General features: G+C 45.9%; 1 protein-coding gene across 1 annotated transcript; it reads right to left on the bottom strand.

The window, feature by feature from the left end:
* Positions 1 to 412: 412 nt before the first annotated feature.
* Positions 413 to 17,725, bottom strand: uqcc1 (ubiquinol-cytochrome c reductase complex assembly factor 1). Its single transcript, XM_026166549.2, has 9 exons — positions 17,317 to 17,725; positions 15,068 to 15,172; positions 14,234 to 14,341; positions 12,706 to 12,778; positions 11,414 to 11,471; positions 10,773 to 10,881; positions 2,409 to 2,486; positions 2,042 to 2,155; positions 413 to 1,183 (listed from the first exon to the last, which is right to left on the bottom strand). Exons 1-9 carry the CDS (start codon positions 17,395 to 17,397, stop codon positions 1,049 to 1,051), a joined length of 861 nt encoding a protein of 286 aa, XP_026022334.1. The 5' UTR covers positions 17,398 to 17,725; the 3' UTR covers positions 413 to 1,048.
* Positions 17,726 to 20,844: the final 3,119 nt, after the last annotated feature.

The raw sequence follows: 20,844 nt of genomic DNA, 5'->3' as shown, positions 1-20,844 counted from the left end.
TTTAACTATGAGTATTGATTATGATTATTAATCTCTGGCTCTCTTCCACAGCACATGTCGTGCCAGATGGCCCCGCCCCTCCCCAAACCTGGTTCTGCTGGATCTTTCTTCCTGTTAAGTTTTTCCTTCCCACTGTTGCCAAAAATCTTGGTCATAGGGGGTCATTTTATTGAGGCAGCTGTTATTGTAATCCATATAAATGATGCCATACAAATAAAAGAAAATTCAAGTTTTTTTTATATTTATAAGGTCAAAGATCTTTTTTCACCCTCCTTTAATTAAAATTCTTCTTCCTCTGCTGCAGCCATTTGTTACCACGTTCACCTGGTATTAGCAGTAGATAAATAAACCACAAGTCAAGTTTGCATTTAACCTGAGAAAACTGAGCACAGAAAAGGAGTCAGGAGCAGACGCCGTTCAGAGAAAACTTTATTTATTCACTTTTTAAAAACAAGAATGACGTCGTGTCTTTGAGGGTTCAGCTTCCTGTTGCGGTGTGAGAGCATTATGGACACCTCACTGACAATCTACAAGGATCGTTTTAACCTCACAGAGCAAAACTTTATTTAAACACAGTGAAGGAGCAGTAACAGAAGTCTCAGACGACACCTCTGCAGGAGAAGAGCAAGCTCGAAGGTACAAAATACTTTATAAATACAGCGTGGCGGTACTTATAAAACTGAGAAAATATAAATATGTGTGTTTTCACAGACAGGAAGCAGCAGACACTCTCAAACCCAACAGGACAAAGATGGAGGACGACGGCTGTACGTGCGACGCGGCCCACAATCCTCATCCCTGACCGTCTAATCTACATATATACACCGACCCTCCAGAATCAGACCTCTGGTGGACACATCATTGGGAGAATAAGTGCTCTGAACACAAGAGGAAAAAAGAAGAAGAAAAAAAAAAAGCTACAACAACAGACCTGATGTCAAATTAAAATCTCATAACAGAGGAGAGGAGGAGTTATGAGGAAAAGAAGGGGAGGAGAAAACATAACCCAGGAAAGGATGAAAGGAAACTGAAGTGCAACAAGTGTCTGTCACAGTCCGGCATCGTTGTACGTGGGTTTGACCACCTTCAGGATGCTCTGTGCGTTCTCCTCCACCAGGGGGCGCCACTTCACCTCTCCTGTGAGCAGCAGGTCGTCCCCGTCCAGCGCGTCGATGTACTGCATCTGCACACAGCAGCACGTCCACATTTACCCTCACAGCTGATGGATCAACATCGACTGTTTTCCTTTCTGCAAACGTTACTGCGTCATAAACTCTGTGAATAAATCTCACGGATTTCTAAGGAAACACATCAGGTACAATTTCCAGGTTCCATCAACATTTTGAACTACTCGCACGTCCATCAATCCTCTGCTGCTTCCCTGGAGTTGAGTCTTAGGGCTGCAGCCTAAGCAGAGAGGCCCAGACCTCCCTCACCCTTCCCCCCCTCCTCCAGTTCATCCGGGGAACACCGAGCTGTTCCCAGACCAGCTGAGAGAGTCTCATTTCTACCCCGGGAGCCTCCAGGTAGGACATCTTCACCCAGGAAGAGACATCCCGAGTCCTTCCTGAATGATGAGACTCCTCACCCGCTGTATAACGCTGAGCCTCACCACCTTTCCAAGAAAACTCAGTTTAACCGCTTATTACCGCGAACTCGTGTTTTGGGTCATTACCCAGAGCTCACGCCCATCGCTCAGGGTAATGACGTAGATGGACGGTAAATAATCAGCTTTGCTTCTTTAGCGCTGCTGAAGAACTATCCTAATAAGCCCCGAGCTCTCAGTGCAGACATGGAAAACCAACTAATTCTGTCGGACCGCGAGCAGCTCACTGTGGGAGAGCTCTCTGCATGGAGACGTGCACATAAACCAGTGTTAAACCCAATTTGCTCATCAGCAGAAGACTCTGGATTCCTGTGGTTAAGAAAACAGATGGAGTCAAGCCCGGAGAACGTGGGCCCGAAGCATGTGCCGAGGTCTTATCAGGACATCACAATTCAAACGCAACAAAGTGCACGTGTTAGAAAGACTAAAGCTCACCTGTTTGCGGACGTACTCCACCATGAGCTCGAGCTGTCCGGGGTCTTCACACTGACGGTTGAACAGGTTTCTCCACAGAGCCGCCGCCAGCACACAGTCATCGGACAGGATTCCCTGCAGGTACCAACACACGTGTTCACATGCATGAAGTTTCTTCTAACCTGATATCTGCAGTTGTTGTTTGCTGACATGTCCCAGCTGTGTGATCCAATCAGGATCCAGACTTTGGACCGGAGTTAAAATTGAGTGAGTCTGCAGTGCATCTAAGATGAACTCTCAAAGGTCATTCGAAACAGATTTCCAGTCGCCTTTGAGCAGAGTTTGAATGTCGGCCGTAAAACAGCAAGTTTAAAATTCTTTGTCTTACCTCGTCGTATCCAAATATCGCTGCATAGAAGGTTTCGGTCATCGCTTTCATCGCTTCCTTTCTGTGGATGGCATCAATCTGCATCATTAAACAGAGGAAGACAAATCAGAGTGAAGCACAGCAGAGATCGAGAATACAAGATTTGTACATTCGTGCCAGGCAGAAACGTCTGGGCTGGAAAAGTGAAGCCAAGGCTGAAGTGCAGAAACCTGCAGTTCCTCTAACGTCCAGCAGAGGCTCCAGCAGGGAGTCAGTGCCATGGACTCCCATGTTAAAACTTTACAGCAGAAATAAACATGTTTAGAGTCTGACACACAAACTGTTTGGTCTCTGTGGAGAATTCTTCCTTCATAGCTGCAGAGGGGGTTAAATTGCAATAAAGCTTAAAAGTTTGAATATTAGGGGGCGTGGCCTCTTTTTGACTGACAGGTGGATGGCGACACAGGCGGCTGTAGCTGCTAGCTGTCTGCTCTGTTTGTGCTGTCAGAGCCTTTTGGTGCATTTTTAATGACATTTTCTGACCAATAATATGGCTGCTGTCAGGTTAACTCTATGGGGACGCTGAATGTCCAGTCCCAGGTTTGTCCAAACACTTCCAATAATTTTGGAGATGTCAATATTGAAATAAAAAAAAAAAAAAGAAGTTAAATAAAGTACAGGTTCATCATTTGATTGATCAAAGAAGTTTTGATTACCAAGTAAAAACTGCAAAACATTCTGATTCCCAATTCTTTTTCTATTCATATACACATGATACTTTTCACCATTTTTAATAGAAAAATAAATAAATAAATTTTAAAAATCCACACATTGACCAGTAAAATCAAAAAACGCTCCCTGTGCTGTTCATTTGTTCTACTGGACGACTGAAGCTCTCGGGCCGCAGGTGAATCACATGGATCATACTGTAGGGTCTGTGCGAAGGTTTGCACCAACACTGTCGTGCACACAGCAAAAATGGAAGGTTTTCTGACATTTACAGTGGGGCAAAAAAGTATTTAGTCAGCCACCGATTGTGCAAGTTCCCCACCTAAAATGATGACAGAGGTCAGTAATTTGCACCAGAGGTACACTTCAACTGTGAGAGACAGAATGTGAAAAAAAAATCCATGAATTCACATGGTAGGATTTGTAAAGAATTTATTCGTAAATCAGGGTGGAAAATAAGTATTTGGTCGCCTCAAACAAGGAAAATCTCTGGCTCTCACAGACCTGTAACGTCTTCTGTAAGAAGCTTTTCTGTCCCCCACTCGTTACCTGTATGAATGGCACCTGTTTGAACTCATCATCTGTATAAAAGACACCTGTCCACAGCCTCAAACAGTCAGACTCCAAACTCCGCCATGGCCAAGACCAAAGAGCTTTCGAAGGACACCAGGAAAAGTATTGTAGACCTGCACCAGACTGGGAAGAGTGAATCTACAATAGGCAAGCAGCTTGGTGTGAAAAAATCAACTGTGGGAGCAATCATCAGAAAATGGAAGACATACAAGACCACTGATAATCTCCCTCCATCTGGGGCTCCACGCAAGATCTCATCCCGTGGGGTCAAAATGATCATGAGAACGGTGAGCAAAGATCCCAGAACCACACGGGGGGACCTGGTGAATGACCTGCAGAGAGCTGGGACCAAAGTAACAAAGGTCACCATCAGTAACACACTACAACGGCAGGGAATCAAATCCCGCAGTGCCAGACGTGTTCCGCTGCTGAAGCCAGTGCATGTCCAGGCCCGTCTGAAGTTTGCCAGAGAGCACATGGATGATACAGCAGAGGATTGGGAGAATGTCATGTGGTCAGATGAAACCAAAGTAGAACTTTTTGGTATAAACTCAACTCGTCGTGTTTGGAGGAAGAAGAATACTGAGTTGCATCCCAAGAACACCATACCTACTGTGAAGCATGGGGGTGGAAACATCATGCTATGGGGCTGTTTTTCTGCCAAGGGGACAGGACGACTGATCCGTGTTAAGGACAGAATGAATGGGGCCATGTATCGTGAGATTTTGAGCCAAAACCTCCTTCCATCAGTGAGAACTTTGAAGATGAAACGAGGCTGGGTCTTCCAACATGACAATGATCCAAAACACACCGCCCGGGCAACAAAGGAGTGGCTCCGTAAGAAGCATTTGAAAGTCCTGGAGTGGCCTAGCCAGTCTCCAGACATCAACCCCATAGAAAATCTGTGGCGGGAGTTGAAAGTCCGTGTTGCTCGGCGACAGCCCCAAAACATCACTGCTCTCGAGAAGATCTGCATGGAGGAATGGGCCAAAATACCAGCTACTGTGTGTGCAAACCTGGTAAAGACCTATAGTAAACGTTTGACCTCTGTAACATAACCTTTGTTGGCAATAACAAAGTATTGAGTTGTATTTTTGTTATTGACCAAATACTTATTTTCCACCCTGATTTACCAATAAATTCTTTACAAATCCTACCATGTGGATTCATGGATTTTTTTTTTCACATTCTGTCTCTCACAGTTGAAGTGTACCTCTGGTGCAAATTACTGACCTCTGTCATCATTTTAGGTGGGGGAACTTGCACAATCGGTGGCTGACTAAATACTTTTTTGCCCCACTGTAAATGTGAGAAAACCTTCCTGCTGCCGCACAGCTGGGTTTGTCGCCACTGAATCCAAAGGTGAACATTTCCCAATGCTGCACAGGCTGGAGTGTAGAGAGTGCGGGCGCTGAGGAGGCGCAGCAGTGATTATGAACGTGGAGAAAATGAGCGATGTTTTTCCTGCGCTCTGCCTCAGCCACTATGAAACCTTAGAGCAGCTCCAATCACTGCTGCTGGCTGTGTAAATATAAGCTGCTCATGTAGAGCTTGATTAGGAAATTTGCGTTTTAGGGAATCAAGAAAAAAAAAAGAAGAAAAAAAGATGATTATCCAAGGAAAAAAAAGACTTCACGATGTTCACGGCTGCATGTTTATCTAACTCGCTTCTTGCTTTCGTCTGTTCCTTTAAAGATATTCAATTTATTCATATTTATGACTCTACAGTCCGATAAACACTCTTGATCTGATACACGTACAGCTTTGGCCATCAAACAGTGCTGCAGCCGCATCGCTAGTGAACGGTGCTAACGTCATGCAGCTGTACTGGCTGTGAGGCTGGGAAACCTGCAGTCAGTCAACAGCAGGAGCTCAAACGCAACGTCCGGACTAAAAGAACGTTCGGGAATATCATCAGATGGATTATTCAGCAAGCATCAAACAAATAATAAGACTTAATAAGAATGAAAATAAGTCAAATTTTTCTGCTAACTAATGCTTCAGATGGAAAAATGTATTTTGCTGTTGCATAAATGTGCAAACGAAGCTTTTGGACTGTTCGGATATCACTGAGGGTAACGTCACAGTCAGCTGTGCACAGTGAGGCTTCCTCAGTATCTCTGACTGCTGTACTGAGGTTACTGCTGTTATCTGCTGTTTGTAACAGGCTCAGGTCGTGATAATGATTGAAATGTGACATCATGAACGGACGGTTCACTAAAAACTTTAACTTGCTAAATAAAAATGGTAAATGGCCTGTATTTATATAGCGCTTTACTAGTCCCTAAGGACCCCAAAGCGCTTTACACATCCAGCCATCCACCCATTTACACACACATTCACACACTGGTGATGGCAGCTACATCGTAGCCACAGCCACCCTGGCTGCCAGACACTGGCGCCACCGGGCCCTCTGACCACCACCAGTAGGCAACGGGTGAAGTGTCTCGCCCAAGGACACAACGACCGAGACTGTCGGGGCTCGAATTGGCAACCTTCCGATTACAAGACGAACTCCCAACTCTTGAGCCACGATCGCCCCACAAAACAGAGGAAACGTCCCCGAGCGCTTCCACAGATCTGCTGGCGAGCACTGAAACAAATCTTTGATTATCAAAACATCAGCAGATCGTTTTTCTGCCAGTAAACGTCTCGTTTCACCTTTCAGTCTGACTACAGGAGAGAAACCAGCTGAAAACAGCTGCTCTGCGTGTACAGCTGGGACATAAAGAAGCTGCAAACTTCCATGACTTAAGTTAATGACTTCAGCGTAAGGTTAAAGGTCACAAAACAAGTGAGCTCTGAACAAGAGAAATGTGAGGTCAGACTCGACCTCTGAACATCTTTACTATTGAACTTTAAAAGAAACCGGACTTTGTTGTAACTCTGTGCTGACACGCTTGACATACAGAACACGCAGGTTTACGTACACATGCTGACAAAAGGTCACGTATGCAGCTGTGAAAACACCTGCTGCGTACGAGACCGATGCATGCGTGCCCACGCTGCAGGAGTGACCTCACAAGCCAGACTGTAATTTCTCATCTCTGACCTCTTTCTGTCACACGAAGCAAAAGGAGCAAAACTAAAGAGCTCCTTAATATGAAGAGCGCTGAAAGCTGCTGCTTGGCTGCCGCTGAGCTCGCTTTACAGCCAAATCCAAGAGGCTGTGATGGGGTGTGGATTCACACCTTCACTACGAGTCAACTAAATCTCCAAAGACCAGTCCCTCCTGCTCCCACCTGAACGGCAACCCTCTGATTTTATGAGTGTTTACACCACACGCTTAAAGATGAAAACTTTTCTGCTCCAACAAAGAAAGCTGCATCAGGCAGAAAATGTTTTCCTGCACTGGATGAAGCTCTGGCCCTTCTGCAGTTCTGTTTCTATTTGAAGGCACGAACCCAAAAGACTGTGACGCTCTCGCCTCTCCAGCGTTTTATCAGCTCTGTTCCTGTGCTGCACGTCTTTCAGCTCAGTGTTTAAAATACTGGCAGCAGCCTCCTGGTAGATACAGTAAAGATCTCAATCTCAAAATCCCACACCGCCTTGTACTCAAGTTATCGCATTCACAACCTTTTTCGTCAGGGCGTTAGCCATCAGCTAAAACTCTGTAACTGCAGCCCACGAGCTGACGGGGTCTTGGACTCCAAATATTTCACTGCCTCGGTGAAGAATCGGGACCAGCTGAGGGTTCAGTGTGGACATGGATCAGGTGTGGAAACCTGGAGCTGTGCATGGATCGTCTCGGACGTTCTATTGGACGAAGTTTGGTCGGCTTTTGACGTCGCATTCCTCCCACAGTGTCTCTGCTACTGAGAATCCTCAGCATGAACTTTGACTGAGAACAGCGTCGATCATCTAATTCAGCCAAAAACTCATAAATCCTCTTTTTCAGGTCTGACGTAGCGTTTGTGCGTATTGTGGTACGATGACGTTTTATGAAGGATGCTGAGACTGTGGACCGTTTTAACTCTCAGCAGCACCAAACTGTTTGATTTTGGAGAATTTTAAAGCACCTAAAAATATCAGGCTTAACAGTAAGTGGAGGGGTACAAACGTGCAATTCATAAACGAGGCTCAGAGGCAGGCGTGTCTCACTTTGGGACTACGACGTGAGGAAAGAACCGAGGATGCTCTGAGGAGTGAGAGCAGACTGCTCGAGCTGTGCTTTTACGCGTTTTGACCCTGTTTAATATCCTGCCGCCCTACATTTACATTCTTTGTCACAACTCTTTAATTCTTAAACGCAAACACCCGTAATTAAAGTGGGTTTTTCCCCTCTGTTAGCTTTGAGACTCGAATCCAGAATAATCTGCATTATAGAAGGACAAAGTGTTTCTGAAAGCTTCGTGTGCTCAGAGCCCAGATTTATGTCAATGAGCGACACTTCCTGGAGCTGCTCCACTGACAGAAAATAGAGGAACGACTCTGTGGACACGGCGGCCGCAGCCAGGCTCGCTCTCCGGGGATTTGTTGGCACAATTACGCTGATGTAAAACTTTAAAATCAACAAAACCTGCATCCTTTGTAGCATGCAACGGCACGGATAAAACTGAACGCACTGTTGCATCAGCTCGAAGGGGAAATGTGGCTGAAATAATGAATATTTATGTAACAGAATGACATTTAGCTTGGAGACGTGTTTGTGTAGATTTGTGGCGATTTAATGTCACAGAAGCACTTCTGAGGAACCTGAGCTGCTGTGGAAAATACTGCTGCTGTCAAGTCTGTATTAATGCAGTAAAATAATCAGTCATCAGCGTGTGCTCGTTCTCAGCTCTTCAGTTCCAAACGTCTGCCCTGCTGAAGTTTTCATGTTTCATTCTGGAGCTAAAGCGATTAAGTTAATTACATTTAATAAAGAAAAACAATCAGAAAGCCAGTTCTCAAACTTTGCCCAGCGCCAGTTTCTAAATGATGAACATTTCCAGCTTTTGCTTTCTAAAACAGTAACTTAATACCTACGACTTTTGGACAGTTCGCTCCTGCGGCTCCCTGACCCGTGGCAGGAGGTGTAGGGGTCTGGTGCTGTGTGGATTGGGCCACGGTAAGGGGCGGACACCCCTGCGGGCCAATCCCTGGTTGCCAAAAGTGGCTCTTGGAACAGCACCCCTCTGGTGGGGAACAGCCTGAGAGTTCCCAGCTAGGGTTCAGACTCGGGCTTGCCTCAACAGTGTAGCATCTCGAACCCAGGGCTGGCCTCTGTTCCACTGTGGAGCTGGCCTCAGTGAAAGGTGGTGAGCAGGGGTGGGTCTACTTTTATCCCCCGAACTTGGCACCTGAACAGAAGGTTGCTTACCTGCGTCTGCAGGTTGAAATAAGTTGAGACTATGTGCCCAAAGACAGCTCAGAGTACCTTTAATACCTGGATGGGTGGAGTGCTCGAGGGTGCAGTGAAAGCTGGAGTGGCGTGACAGAAGGAAGGACTAACCGACCTGCAGTCGTTTGTCCATGATGAACACTTTAGCTTCACGCTGCTCCTTTAACTGGGAAGATGATCTATGAATGGTCCAGATGCACCGATGCAGTATTTGGATCACACATCCAGCAGCAGCAGCTTGTCAGTGTGTTTGCTCCATTCAGTCCATATTTAATAGATTTATTTATATGAGGTTATTTGACAAAGTCAGCTAATCAGTGCTACACAGTCGAGCCTCGTCCTCCCCGTGAGGACAACAGTTACTGCAGCTTACAGGATCTGCAGATAAATGCAGCTGGGATAAGCTGGACTGAGCATTCCCAGTGAGCTGGGGTTGTATCGGTGGTCCGGGGCATTTCCAGGAAAGCAAAGGAAACAAAAGAAATGCTGACTTTGAATCTTTGTGGTTTACTTTGTGGGCGGAAAACTTCCAAGTTTGCAAATCCCAAAATTACAGAAACCTTTTAATTTACCTCAGAGCGTGCGGTAGATCTGTGTGTGCTCTGATCATGTGACTTTTCTTTCAGAAAACAGGGTTTCCTGCATTTCTTTGCAGCTTTCAACAGAAAAAAGTCAAAAATATTTTAATTTAGTTTGAGTAAATAATCCCAATTATTCAAAGTTCACATTTTGAGCAGGAGACGACTGTTGTGCGTTTGTCTATTCTGTTACTTTGTTTTCTCATCTTTTCACTTTCATGCTTAAGTTGAAAACAGTCTGTAATCACCACATTTCCATGAACAGCTGGTTACTGACATTATGAAGCAGATGCAGCAGCTCAGTGGAGCTGACTCAAATCAGGGTTAGACTGCACAGCAACACGAGTCCTGTTCGTGGCGAAGGCAGTTCGTACGTGCTGATCGACATTCACAGCTGTGAAACACTGACCGTGTGCTGCAGGAGACTGAACCACTGCCAAAGCATTCCTGCTGGAACCTGAAGATCCAGATTCTGTTCCAGCAGGAGAGCTGGCCGATTCTGACAGCAGCGCAACCTCTGCTGCGGCCGTAACCACAAACCTATCAGCCAATCAGCCGAGTTGATGCAAAAGCTTCAACACGGGATTTTTGTCGCTGAGGGAGAATTAGAGTGAAAGCTTCTGTTACACACTAAAACTCTGGCAGGAATTAAACAGCTGGGAAAATATCTGAATTTGCAAACTCAGCTTCAGTAAATAACCTGAATGAATGAGTAACAGAAAACCTTTGTTACATGATCATTTTAGTTTTAAACCAAGAATAAATCAGGATTTCAGGCATCAAACATACAAAGTTCCAACAGGCTGAGATCTTTCTCCCAGCAGTGACGCTGAAAAGTGGAAATACAGTCGCATGATATTTACAGCCTGTGTATTATGCACGCTGTGCACCAGCCTGCATGTGTGTGTGTGTGTGTGTGTGTGTGCGCACTTCACGATATGACAGAGGGTCTGGTTGCAGCTGTTGCTGTGGTTACCGTGGCTGCTTTGTTGGTATTGCTTCTGTTGCTTTCGTTTAGTTGCAGAAGTTATGCAGACGTTGCTGCACACGTAGAGGTCGGTTGTCTCTACATGTGTTGGTGTCTTTGTGGAGACTTTAATACTCTCAGCTGAGACTGTTTCACCTGCTTTCATGCCTCTGAATTTAATTTTTTTTCCCTTCAAGATCAGAAACATAACGTACCCCCATGATTTTGCTCCTCTGCTCCACATCCTCCCACATGGAGTGCACGATGTAACGGCACATGTACTTCCCCTCTCTGCCCTCCTGACGCATCCGCACCAAACACATCCTGAGAGCACAAGAACACAACAAGGAGACTGAAACGAGCGCACAGCCTTAAATCGCTGTGACGAGTGAAGCCGTGTGCTCATCGTATGGAGAGCGTCACTGTCCCAGCCACAGCAGGAGCAACAGCGACATCATTACATCATTAAAAACTATCAGACGCTTCCATTTAGACCACATAAACACATCAATAATAATAATAATACAATTATATATTATATGCATTCTCTCACTGTGAACTGGATTCTTTGCATGCTACAGAGGACGTTTAATGTTACACAACATGTGAAGGAAGATAACTGTCAAAGCAAAAATACATCACATGACACACGACTGGGCTAATAAATGCACGGAAGAGCAGCAACCGCACAGACAGCGCGGTCGACACGGACCACGGCTCCCTTTGCTGCTTACGCCAATCAGCACACAGATTCCTCAGAGCAGCAAACAAACCATCTGATTGGCTGATTGGATAAATCCAGCTGTACAGGTGTACCTAATAATAATAGCTGAGAGGATGCGTTTGTGCGACTCACCATACGTGCAGCTGTGCAACCAGGAACCAGGAGTTGAGAGTGTCAGGGAGGGTGCACTCTGAAACACACACATTAGGATTCATTAGGATTCTCTGCACGCCGCACCTGCGTCAGACTCTGCAACTACATCAGCATACAGTAGGGCTGTTTGACGTCACCACGTATATCGGACGACGATATGAAAACGTCTATCGTTTCATTTTACACACCATCATTGTTTCGAGGTGTCGCAAAAACTGTTTGCGGGAACATTGTTCATGGTTTTGATGGTCACTGTAGCAGCTGTATTCATTGGTTAATGTTCTCTCTCTTATATAAACACACTGCGGACAGACAAGTGACTGTTTTTACACGTTGTCGTTAGCAACAACAAAAGTAAACCCAGCATGTGGCTCTGCCGTCCGCTTGTTTATTTCCCACATAAATCTTTCACAATAAAGCTGAAGATCTTTTTGAGATTTTCCAAAATAAATGACGACAAACAGAAGGACCAATCAAAACGAGGGGCTGACACTGTAGCGTGGACATGGTTTGGTTATGAGAAGTCTCACACCAACACCTCAGACTCAAACACGACAAACCTCTGCTGCCACCGACGCACGAGTCACGTGACAGAGTGTGGAGAGAGTTTACTGATGAGGAGCAACGAAGAGCTGCCAGGTGCTCCAAATAAACCTCAGACTCAAACGTTAGCACGGGCTTTTCCCCGCAGCACGTCGTGGGATAAATACTCACAAAGAAAAATGGCGGCCGTTACAACTTATGTCTACAAATGTATCGTTTCACGCATCGCGATTCACAGAATTTACAGAAAATGTAACATTTTTGTGATAAATATGGCTGTCGGGACGACAAATGAGATTTTGGTCATATCGCACAGCACTAACATAAGATGTGCTTTTCTTTTTAAAACACTCATATCTGAGAGTTTAAGGGGAATAAGCGGCAGAGCTGAAGGTTTGAACGTCTCCAAAACACAAAGCGACACATTTACCGTCCACGCCTGAGCGGGAAGGTGACGATACCACAGAACGGAGGACAAATCCACAGCTCAGAGTTGAATCCTTCACAGCTGGGAGTCATATCAGCGTTCGTTTTAAGCTTCGTGAGATTTATATCTGAGCTCTTCGGTTTGTTCTGCGTTTGTGTTTTTATGTTACTGAGAAAAGTTGTTCTTCAGGTTTTTTTGGGATAAATATCAGCAAACACAAGCCCGTCACCAATAAGCATGTCCGAGGCAAAGTGGGAACAACATGAACGGCGGCCCAGGGAGCCGAGCGTGGTAAACTCACTGTCGAAGAACTCGTCGTAGTTGATTCTCTCCACGCAGCACGTGTACATCCGCAGAGCAGCAATCTTGATTTTCTGTGGAAACAAAAACATCACGTCTGACGTCGTCACTCTGCAACCACAACATCGCACTCACAGCTACGAGTTGCTCTCACCAAACATGAAAGGGGAGTCATGAGGCGAAGTATTTCAATCAGCTGATTCTCGTGATGTCACTGACATTCAGAAATGGAGGAGGGGCTTAGTGATGGCGTTTGAGGGCAGCTGAACATGGTGTAAGTGAAGGAAAACACCAACTTCAGAGCTCTGCTGCGTTGTGGCAAACATCACTCATAGGAAAGGCCTCGGCAGGCGACCCTCCTGCGATGGCGCAGAGACAACACGCTGGCTTCCTGTTGAAGCTGTCAGGGGGCCACGCTGCCCGAGTAACAGCCAATCAGCCTTTACACCCCAGCGGCCACAGTGCAGACACTCATTCCAGCTTTTCTTTACTCCTCCGCGTCCTGCTGGCTGTTGGGGCGAAGCGACTGGACTGTGTGGGAGTAATTACACTTCCTGCCTAGTGTAAATGCACCACTACACTTCCATTACCAACATTTGTCAATGGAAACCGGGGGGGGGGGGGGGGGGGGGTACAAAATGACATCAAACAGGCAAACTTATCCAAATGAGTTTGCCTGGTTCAGCAACTTTCAGCTGGAAGGGCGACTCGCCCGATGAGCTTCATTTAACAACAGCGAGCATTTCTGTGGGATTGTTCTGGGATTTAAGGCTGATCTGTGCGTCTCTGACGGCGGTTTTATCTGTAGAGTAAACACGCGCAGGAGCAGGACACGAGTTCGGAGGTGTGCCAGCGAGCCAAACGCTGCCGGTCCGGCGGGCGGCCCAGCTCTCTGCTCGCCTGACATTCCTCGGCACGCACGCAACCTTCCCGCCTTTAGCCAAAACCTCCCACATCACTGAAGCCTGCCACAGCTCCAACTGTTTATTCCTTTAGTGACCTGCGCATTCCTGGAAAACATACCGACTACAAGAGTGTGACGCCATGAATGAAAGCTACACACGCGTGCACACACACACCTCTGGTGAATATCACTCCCACTGCAGTGACGTTATTTGTATTTTTGGCCTTCTGCATCTTCCATAACAAATGTTTTATTACTCTGTTGTGTCCAAGTGCAGTTTGGTTTTATTCAACCACAGAGAGCAGGAGGGGAAACGCTGCCCTGACAGTACAGGTAGAAACGTCTGACCCGACACACCGGTTAGTTTTTGTTACCTGTCGACCAATCAGGGTGGCACACATTCATCAGAAGGTGCGTTTAAAGGACGTAAGCGTGTTGCTTTTGAATGAAAGGTTGTTTGAGTGCAGAACGGACACGTCAGCAGGTAACAGGCGGCCTGGGAGGCACATTAAACACATTTAACATGACACTAAGTGCTCGTGTTGATTTCACACATCAAATGAAGCCAAATCACCATCACCTGCTCGTTTTCAGCCCACGTCTCACCCGTCTCTTCTGCACTCACCCATTTATTGTATTTGAGCGGTCCCGTGAAGCCCATCGCCTCGATGAGCTTTGTGAAGGCGCCGACCTCCTCGTCCGTGTGCTGATGCGTCTCCTTCACGTTACGGAGCTGAAGGACAAAAAGAAAAAGCGGAGCGGTGAAAAAAACGACAGCGAAAACAGAAACTGCTCCTTCAGCAGGTGGGATGTCAAACGTGTGCTGCGTGACCCTGGTTTAATCAGCACGTGACGACGCACCTGTGCGCCGCGACCTTTACCGCTCACTAAATTAATACGCTGACCTACTCCGAGCTGCACGCCGTCTTCGTGCTTTGACAGTTTTATTACAGCCACCACGACCCCGCTAACCTTCATCAGGACGCGCAGATGTGCCGAAGTTTTCTCCCAGTTTTCAAGCTTCATTAAAAACAACAAAACCAGTTGAAGCCTCGAACACACGGAGCAGGCAGGAAGTGCTTTAAAGGCACGAATACGACACGACTGAACTCAGAATTCATTAAATTCATCCTGAAATCCAAGCAGGTGTGAAAAACTACAGGCTGAATAATCAACCCTTTAAAAGAGGAATTACAGTTTATTTGTTTTCATTTAAGCAGAAAATGAGGAGGTCCCGAGTGCAGAACAACTGGCTTCACAAAATGCCTCCGAGATGACGGAGATGGAATCGACCGAGTGAAAAGAAAAGTGTTATTTATCAGCAAAGAGTATATATGTTTGGCATATCGGTGGCCCCCCCCACTGGGACAAAAGAGCTGCTGCACAGCTGTTTTGAAGCAGTCCATCTGTGGGTTAAACAATGAGGGTTATTTGTTCATGTGCTTGCGTGAGATGTTACCTGTGTGGCGACATGCAGCGTCCGGCACGGCGTTACTAATGGAGAGGAGACGCCCGCCTGCTGACAGGCGGCCAGCGCTCTGAAACAGGCTTCCTGATCCAACCCCTGCAAGGAGAGAGAAGTTAAGTCAGGCTGAACACAAACGATCGACTGTTTTATTTGTTGACTTGTTTTTAAAGACGGCTCAAACACCTGCTCGTCTCCCACTAACAGCAGTGATCTTCACGTCACAGCTCAGTGTTGTTCTCAGGTTTAGCCAGTTTTCGTGACCCTTTAGCATTTTTTGTTTGAACTGCATGAAACATCCTTCATTAACCCTCTGACTGCTGGACAGGCTTTCTCTGAGTCAACATTTATAAACTGTTAAGTCTCTGCACCACCCAACGTCACTGAGTAGAAAGACCTGCAACAATAATCTGATTAACTGATCTGATTAAGTTCATTCAGATTTGTAAAAACATGATGTAAATTTAAAACCTTTCAAAATGGACTAAAGCTCAAAGAGAATGAAGAGACCGCTGCTATGAGCTGATGGCCTAAACTCCCATATACTGTCTCAAAGAGACACTGAGGGAACAACAACAAATATTAAACCTCAACATCTGCATCAGCACAACTGCTGGCAAAGCTTTAGTTCAATTCTCAAAAAACATTTAGTACCTAAAGAACCTTTAGGTCATTATCTGGTTGTTGCTTTAAATGGTGGTTATTGAAACAGCTGCTGCACTGCACATGTGCAAAGAGCACAGCTTAAAGCCTCTGTCACAGACTGAATCAGCCAGGCCTGTGGCAGAAGACAAACACCTCGAGATTTCAAAGCGGTGCCAAAATAAAACTTCACCACACTCAGAAAGAAATGCACACAAGACTGAGAAAGTGGGCCACCTCCTCTGAGCCCAGAGTTCATTTAAGATGATCAGACATGAGGGGGGGTCACCTTTCCTGTGAGCTGAATAATCAATAACCTAAACGTGACCCTGCACAGCTCAAAAACCAGCTCCTGTGACGGACCGATGGACTGTTTGTCTGTGAAGGCACCATTTATGCTAAACAGTATTACAGACTTCAGAATAATATTTTCTGCGCTCCAGTCTTTTTCCAGGTAAAGCACCGCTTACTTCAGCAAGACGAAGCCCAAACATCCTGCATGTATTAAAAGAGCCCGCGTGCATTGGACACCCTGGACCCTCAGACTGATATTAAAATGTCCAACTTTACAGCAGGAAAAAAAACATGTTTACAGCTGGATACAAAAATCCTTTCCCTAATCCAATTTCATACTCGAGTTAGGCGACTTTATCCCAGCTGTGGATGTGTGCTGCTTCAACTTTAAATGTTGCTGCTCGTGCTAGTCGGCACTAAAAGTAGTCCGTTACCCTCACTTTATTATAGTGCGGCGGCACCTTGGTGCACAGGCCTGACACACAACAGCACCTCTCCGAAGTGTAACCGAGTCCACTGTGCTCAGCTGATTATTTTCTGACACTTGGATCAGCTGACTAGGTGACAAGTCCCTGAACTGAACTTCTGGACCATGTTTGTGTCCTTTTTATGCAGTTATCGGATAAATAATACGGCGGCTGTGCCACATTATTTGTCATATTTGTCTCTGGTCCAGTTTTTGACAGTAAACCATTGGACGGTCTATACTGGTCTATTTGTTGCACCTCAACCTTCGTTCACTTCTACCTCCTGTAAACATCATCATCATCATCATCATCATCATCATCATGCCAACAGGATAACACAGAGGTTTTAACAACACAAACAGCTGACACGTCCATCATTTAAATACAGTCTATGGTTCAGTGACCCATTAAAACATTTGGACCAAAGCGAAGCTCGAACACGTGACTGATGACTCTGGTCTTCTACAGAGTAATTTCATTATCTCGGGTGACAAACACGTTATTATTCACATATGACAGAAGCCTCGGATTGAACGTGTGATGTAGAGTTTCTGTGCTCGGTGTAAAGAAAGCCTTTAAACTGGGAGCGCACTTTAGAGCTGTTACTGCGAGTCTTTGGTCGAGTTCGCCTCCATTAATCTGAGCCCTGAGATTAATCCTGCTAATGGAGCTCGCAGGCTGTCCGTGTGAGTCTGTGTGAAACTCAAACACACACGGAGACAGATGAGCGCTCACTCGGTCACCTGTCGCTGTGTGTTCACCCAGCTGTCACCTCGAACATCAGCCTCAACTTCTTCACCTGTTAGCCGGCTAAGCTAACGCCAGCGGGGCGTTTCTTACCTTGCCCCCGGCGGAGGCGGCCCTGCAGGCGGACACATGAGCGAAGCTTCTGGCGGCGAACTGCAGCGGCCGCCGATACATGGCTGCACGAAGACCCGCTGTTAGAGCCGAGAAGCGGGCTGCAGAGTCACGGAGGCTCCCTGCACGGAAACCTTCTGGTTTGGTAACAGCAGCAATGTCAACGGAATCTGTCCGGCACTGAATAGTGTCCGGGTAGAAATATACAAAGCGAAGAAAAGGTCCGCTTTTAACCCGCTCCGATTAAAGTTGAATCTTCCATTGCTGGAAGAGGAACTTGGAGCCTTCACTGAAGTTAAGCAGGAATACTGCACTGCAAAAATACCATTCAAAAGAAAGTACACTTAAAGCGCTATGCTCAAGCATCCCCACCCCCCAATCTTAATAAGGTAACAAAAAACAATCAAATGCGCGCGCGCGCGCGCGCACACACGCACACACACACACACACACACACACATATATGTATTACAAAGTCACAAAAAGTAAAAACAGATGGCCCCGCCCCTCCCTGAGCCTGGTTCTGCTGGAGGTTTCTTCCTGTTAAAAGGGAGTTTTTCCTTCCCACTGTCGCCAAAGTGCTGCTCATAAACAAACATTTTAATTATAATTCCACAAAGAGTAAAGTAACTGTACACTGGGGGATAACAAGCTTTGTAAGAATTAAATCTACTGACAATGACAAATGTGACGTTGACCTTGAGTGCATTTCCAGTGAAGACCTATTATCATTGTGTGTAAGCTTTGACCAATCCTCCAAAAGGTCTGTGCATGGATGGACTAACAAATGTCTCACAATAGCATGAGCTTATAAGTCCTTTGGCTGTGCTAAAATAAATTGGACACATAATTTTAAATGTTTGCTTTCCATCCCACAGAAAATAGGATTTTCCTTCCAGGAATACTGCAATGATGCAACATTTCCCACCAAAGTCACATTCAAGGATGGTACAGCAGGCTGACATAAACCATAATTATTCTTTAAATCTGTAAAAAGTCTTTGACAAGGAAACCCGATTACCTCTCCGTCAAACTTGCTTTGTAGTTAGAGCCAATAAACAGAGTGGAAACATCAGTGGGACACATTAAGACTTTAAAAACAGTCTCATGTTCTTTGTGGACACAACAGCTGAGGTAATGTTTGAGTTGCCCCTCCATCACTTTCAGTTTTTCCCGTGTCTCAGCTGGAAGTGTTTGTGTGTGCGGGGGTTTCTGTCGTGTTGCAGTTAGAAGGTCACAATCATTAACGGTAACCTTCAGCAGAGAGTTGCACTGTCGACACCTCAGCCTGAACGTGAGAGAGGACAAATATTGTTCAAGGCCAGAGAATGAAGTGGTCCTTCAGAAGAAAGACAAACAGGAGTCCAGAAAAGACAAAGAGAAACAGAAGGAAAAGGGTGTGAAAAGGGAAAAGTGGAAGGTCGAGTGCATTTTCACGGAGGAAATGAAATCAGCGGCGTCAGATCGATGCTGAACACAAACTCTTACAAAAATACTGCAGCGCTGAGTTATGAGACACAAACGAGCTGGAGAGGCCAGGTCTGGTTTCTGCTTCCTCTGCAGTCAGTCTGAAGTTTTACTCCCTACGCTGACCTCACCTGACAACACACGCGCACACACACGCACGCACACACGCACACACACGCACACACACACGCACACACACACACACACACACACGCGGACACACACACACACACGCACGCACACACGCACACACACGCACGCACGCACACACACACACACACACACACGCACGCACACACACACACACACACACACACGCACGCACACACGCACGCACGCACACGCACACACACACACGCACACACGCACACACGCACGCACACACGCACACACACACGCACACACGCACACACACGCGCACGCACACACACACGCACGCACACACGCACACACGCACGCACACACGCACACACACACGCACACACGCACACACACACACACACACGCACACACACACACACACACACACACACACACACACACACAAATTCCAAAAAAGTTGTTTAAAATGTAAATAAAGTAGAATCCAGTCATTTATAAATCTCACACTTTACACAATAGCACATAGAAAAGATTAGAAAATGTTCAAATTTTAGAAAGATATGAGCTCATTTTGAACTTCATGGCAGCTGTTTGTCTCTAAATGTTGGGACAGGGACGTGTTTCCCACTGTGCAGTTTCCCTTCTTCTTTTAACTACAGTCTGTAAACATCTGGACTTCCAGAAGAAGAATTCCCAGAATTCCCATTCTGGTCTGATGGAGGAGTCGAGCTGCTCGGCAGTCCTGGCGCTTCTTTTCCTGTCTTTGGTTCCACGAAGCTCCACATGTTCTCAGCCGGTGAAAGATCTGGACTGCAGGCACCCGGACTCTTCTACTGTGAAGCTAAACTGCCGGATGCCGTCTGTGGTTTAGCATCATCCGGCTAAAATATGGAAGCCTTCTCTGAAAAAGGTCTGGTTCGGACATATGCTGTTTAAAATCCTCTGTATTGATGGGACCCCTCCCACCTGAACTGGATTAGCGGGAGATGAGAGATGAGATGGATGCTATGTCTTAATGAACTGACGGAAAACTTTTATAAACTGGAAACAAATGAAAAAAAAAAAAAGCATAATTGTTTATTAATCTGAGGGAAGACAACCAGATTAATAACTGTAGGGAAAGGTTACAAAAGCCTTCGGGGGTGGATTAATAATCTGGCCTCATTTAGCTGCAAACAGGTTTATTAATGAGTGTTTTAACTCCTGATGTTTTATGGTTTCACAAGTAAAAATAGAAGATTGTCTAATATTATAATGAACCGTAGATTCAGGTTTAGTTTGGGTTTAGGTGACGTTAGGCTTAGGTCAGAGACTGAGGGTGTAAATGCTTCAGATGCTTAGACTTTAGGAAATGCCAGCACACATGCTGGTTTTACACGAGAACTAAATGAGCATCCGCTCTTTAAACTGGTGCGGTCCAACCCTGCGATGGCCTGTAGAGACGCAGCAGGTATCCTGTGGATGAGATAATATATTCCACTTGTGCATTCACTTTTTAGAGGTGGGCACAGTCCAAACACACTTTTTTGTTTTTTGTGTGATTGTCTGTGTCTGCAGTTGTGCGTTTTTGTATTAATAAAGAGTGATAAATGACAGGCGGAGAGGAAGTGTTGGATTCCTGCTCGGCTCCTGTTTCTGTGAGAAACCTCGCTAAAGAAAGCAGACATAAATAATGGCTGCCACGCCGCCATCCTGCCTGCGATACACTGCGTCTGTGTTCATGTATTACTCATGTTGTGGGGACAGAAGTCTGTTTACACAGTCGCGTTAAAGGGAACGACTTCCTTTGGAGGACCTGAAGCATATCGCTGTTACGTCCACTGAAAAACTGAATAGGCTTAGTTTAAGCTAAGATTTAGATTAGTTTTAGGAACATAACTCCTGAGCTTTAGCACAATATTCCAGTTTCAGGAGACAGACCCTCTCTTTTTTGAAAGACTT

Source organism: Astatotilapia calliptera, chromosome 5 (genome assembly GCF_964374335.1).
Source record: "Astatotilapia calliptera chromosome 5, fAstCal68.1, whole genome shotgun sequence".
NCBI lineage: Eukaryota > Metazoa > Chordata > Actinopteri > Cichliformes > Cichlidae > Astatotilapia > Astatotilapia calliptera.
This window is presented reverse-complemented; position numbering and strand designations above follow the sequence as displayed.